Source organism: Aplysia californica, unplaced genomic scaffold, assembly GCF_000002075.1.
Source record: "Aplysia californica isolate F4 #8 unplaced genomic scaffold, AplCal3.0 scaffold00254, whole genome shotgun sequence".
NCBI lineage: Eukaryota > Metazoa > Mollusca > Gastropoda > Aplysiida > Aplysiidae > Aplysia > Aplysia californica.
The window spans coordinates 34,591-38,431 of record NW_004797524.1 but is presented as its reverse complement, the minus strand read 5'-3'; the positions used below and the strand labels follow the sequence as shown (position 1 = coordinate 38,431).

At 41.6% G+C, this 3,841-nt stretch overlaps 2 protein-coding genes across 2 annotated transcripts in view; one reads left to right on the top strand and one right to left on the bottom strand.

Annotated features, from left to right (window-relative positions):
• The first annotated feature begins 6 nt into the window (after positions 1-6).
• Positions 7-1,916, top strand: LOC106012067. Its single transcript, XM_013083779.2, has 2 exons — positions 7-96; positions 1,327-1,916. The coding sequence occupies exons 1-2, from the start codon at positions 10-12 to the stop codon at positions 1,798-1,800; spliced, it is 561 nt and encodes a 186-aa protein (XP_012939233.1). The 5' UTR covers positions 7-9; the 3' UTR covers positions 1,801-1,916.
• Positions 1,917-3,174: 1,258 nt separating this feature from the next.
• Positions 3,175-3,841, bottom strand: part of LOC101857882 (serine/threonine-protein kinase Aurora-3-like) — a 4,050-nt gene continuing 3,383 nt past the window's right edge. The window contains exon 3 of the mRNA XM_013083769.1: positions 3,175-3,284. Within this exon, the coding sequence (XP_012939223.1) occupies positions 3,175-3,284 (110 nt within the window). The remainder of the gene's footprint in view (positions 3,285-3,841) is intronic.

The following is a 3,841-nucleotide window of genomic DNA, read 5'->3' as shown; positions in this document are numbered from 1 at the left end:
CACTCCATCATGTGGCTGGTCCCGGAGAGAAATGTGGGCGTCTTCATCGCCACCAACGGTCAGAAACATTCGGACATGCCTGTGGCCACCATGCAGGTAAACGCAGAACAAGTTTTTTCACCTGTTTGATGTTGGTCCTGTCGTGGTATCTTTAGAACGACGGGGTTCTAACTGCACGTTTTGCAAGAACTGATTTACTCACTATATGTGAGGCAGCGTGGTGGAATCAGGCGCTCGTCAAAGAAATCGGCATTTTTATAAAAAAATTTACGAGGGGCAATTTTTTTCTTAATTTCTTATTTTTTTATTTTTCATTTTATTTTTTAAAATTTTTTTGGAGGGGAGGGGTAAACGCCTTTTGCGTCCACTTAAAACACGTTTTTGTGTGGAACTTATTGGAAAACAATGATTAAAGGGGGAGGGAGAATGTAAATTGTCAGTTTTCAATGACTCTCAAGCTGTGGAACTTAACAAACTTTGGCGCCATTTTCTCGCTAATTTTGCGTCTGAAACCAGGTGACCCTGACCTCCTTCAATCGAAAATATTTCGACTTCTCTTCCACATAGATGGATAGTTTTTTTCCCCAAAAGGAAGGCAAATGAACATGCTAAAAATGATATTGTATAATAACTCCACATGCCTAAACATTGACGAGAGCCTGATTCCACCGCGTTGTGACACAACTGTCAGACGTGGGTGGGCTGTGTCGCTTCTACGTACTATTAATCAACGATAATTTGGTCGCTTTTAAAGACAAGCGGGCCAACCCAGATTTCGGGGGTTTCCAGAAGTCTTAACCTACACCAAAAGTGGGCTTTGACCTACCTAAAGGAGAAATTTGGTTTCATTGGTGTAATTTGTTTGGTTATAGAGAAAACTTTCCTTATCTTTATAAAGAAACTGAACAAGGGTCCAAAAACTTTACCTTTGATTTTCTCAAAACTACAGTTTTCGGGATAACCCCCTTGTGCTTAAAAGCGACCAAATATCTCAACGTCTGTTCAAGATTGACTGGTATTTTCCCCCTTTAGAAGCAAGGCAAATAAACAGGCTTTAAGATGATACCAATAGCTCCATATGCCCAAAATTTGACGATCGCTTGACACAATTACATGCGGAGGTGTCAGTTTGTGAATCTCAGCTGCCAAGTCCTAGATTATATCAAATAAGCCATTACGTGCAGTCTGATCGACGATTTTATTGCTGTGTATTTCTTGATACATCAGAACAAATACGTCATTCGGTTCAGAATCATCAACTATTTCTCATTCCATACATGTATAATAATAAACTACTTCTTTTTCGTGCTTTTTTCCTTGCCACAGGCTCTCGCCTACTACGCCACCGACCTCTTGCTGGGACTCGAACCCTGGATCAACAAGACCGCTCTCTGCACGTTCCCCTCGCCCTGGGCTGAACCCCTGGAATTTCCTGATGTCCAATTCTCCCCCAAAACCAGCGACTTCGCGCTCACAGACTACCACGGCACGTACTCCAGCCCCCTGCTGGGCGTTCTCCATATAAGGAAGTCAGACACCGGCGCCAACAGCCTGTCCTTCTCAATGGCTGACGTCAAGGGCGAGCTACTTCCGGAAGGAGGGAACGTCTTCCGGTTGTTCTTGAGCGGCCGCCACCGATACATGACCAGTCCCAAGGAGGGGAAACACCCGATCCCTTTTGCCAGACTTTTCTTTGAGTTCAAGGGTCCTGAGTGTGTCGGGGTCAAAGTTCCTGATTCTATATTTGGAGGGGCCCCTGTCGATTTTACCAAAATTCCTGACGCAAAGGAAGAGTTGTGAATGAAAAATATTACAAAGGAAAACATCGAGGAGTGAATGACTGAAGACATCATCTCATCAAACTGCAACATTGTCTCGCAATATTATTATCATTTTAATGTTTGGTCGCTTTTAAACACAAGGAGGCTATCCCGAAAATTGCTGTTTTGAGAAAATCGAAGGTAAAGTTTCTGCCCCTTGTTCAGTTTTTTTAAAAGACAAGAAGAGTTTTCTCTGTAACCAAACAAAAAACACATACCAATGAAACCAAAATTCTCCTATAGGTAGGGCAATGCCCACTTTTGGTGTAGGTAAAGGTTTCTGGAAACCCCCGAAATCTTGGTTAGCCCGCTTGTCTTTAAAAGCGACCGTTTGTCCTCCTCGATTAAGCAGCTGTGGCATTACCTCATAAACTATATTATACTGGACGTAGAATCAAAGTTGTCCCTTTCATTCCGCTGTAAGTGCTATAATTTCATTTGTCAATCCATGCAGTAATGAACAATGTTCAATGTCTAAGTGAAATACTATCTCAGATATTATATCAGGAGGGTCAATAAACTTCTGAGAGAATTTTTCCCAACCGGAAAGTACTGACTTGGGTGTTCCTGTATCATCATCATCATCATCATCATCATCATCATCATCATCATCATCATCATCACCATCATCCTCATCTTCATCATCAATGCCTTTCACCCCTGGCAGGGTATAGGCCACATACAAGCTCCTTCCATTTATCTCTGTCCTGCTCCATCCTTCCAAGCTTGTTCCAAGTGAGCTTCATTTCTCTCATGTCCCTTTCCACACATTTCCTCCTTTTTTTCTCATGGCTTACCCCTGCCTCGTGCTCCCTCTGGGTTCCAGCGCAGTTACTGTCTTGTGGTGTTTCCGCTGGGCTTTCTGAATGTGTGTCCCATCCATCGTCACTTTCCTAGTCCTATTTCTACTCCCTATATCCTTTTGTCCTGTGTTGTATCTTAATCTGTCACTCTATTAAGGTGATCGCATTCCCCGAACACCCAACAGATGAAGCGCCTGTGGTTCTAAAAGCTCTTCAAACAAACATCCCATACTCTTGAATCACGTGTGTCTATGCAGACTGGAGATCCCGGAATGTGTGTACTAGGTTAAGCAAATCCCGACTTAGGAGTGAAAGTCGACTTTTATGTATTCGTGTCAGCTGCTTGCACTGTATGCTTCCCGGGAAGCTGAGAATGTTTCTGAGTGTTCTATAGTCTGCTGGGGTAATAATATACTGTAAAGCGCATATAACTTGCTTTCGAGTAGAGGCATGCGCTAAACAAATGCTGTTTATTTATTTATTTATTTATTATTTCGTAAAAATTATTATTATTGTTATTATTAAAATTATTTTTTTTATTATTATCATGATTATTCGTCCTCTTCCCCGGCCTCCTCCTCTTCCTCCCCCTCCTCCTCTCTGTCGCCATGTGTAGTAGTCTCCCCTGGATCAGCGCCAGCTTGGGGGTCTCTCGTGTTTCCTGTGGGAGAGATGGAGAGAAGGAGGGAGAGGAGGAAGAAAGTAAAAGACAGGCTCAAAGAGGAAGAAAATGAGAGTCTGAGATAAAGAGGAAGAAAGTGAGAGACCAATATAAAGAAGAAGAAAATGAGAGAAAAGAAGAAGAAAGTAAGAGATAGTCAAAGCGAATGAAAGTGAGAGGCAGAGATAAAGAGAAAGAAAGCGAGAGACCGATATAAAGAAGAAGAAAATGAGAGAAAAGAGGAAGAAAAAGAGAGAAAAGAGGAAGAAAATGAGAGAAAAGAGGAAGAAAATGAGAGGAAAGATGAAGAAAGTGAGAGATCGAGATAAAAAGGAAGAAAGTTAGAGACAAAGATAAAGGGGAGGATGTGAGAGACAAAGATAAAGGGGTAAGAAAGTGAAAGACAGTCAAAGAAGAAGAAAATGAGTGAGAGATGGAAATAAGGAGTAGATTGACAAATAGATAGATACCCAGACATATATGCTTACAGATAGATAGATAGATAGATAGATAGATAGATAGATAGATAGATAGATAGATAGATAGATAGATAGATA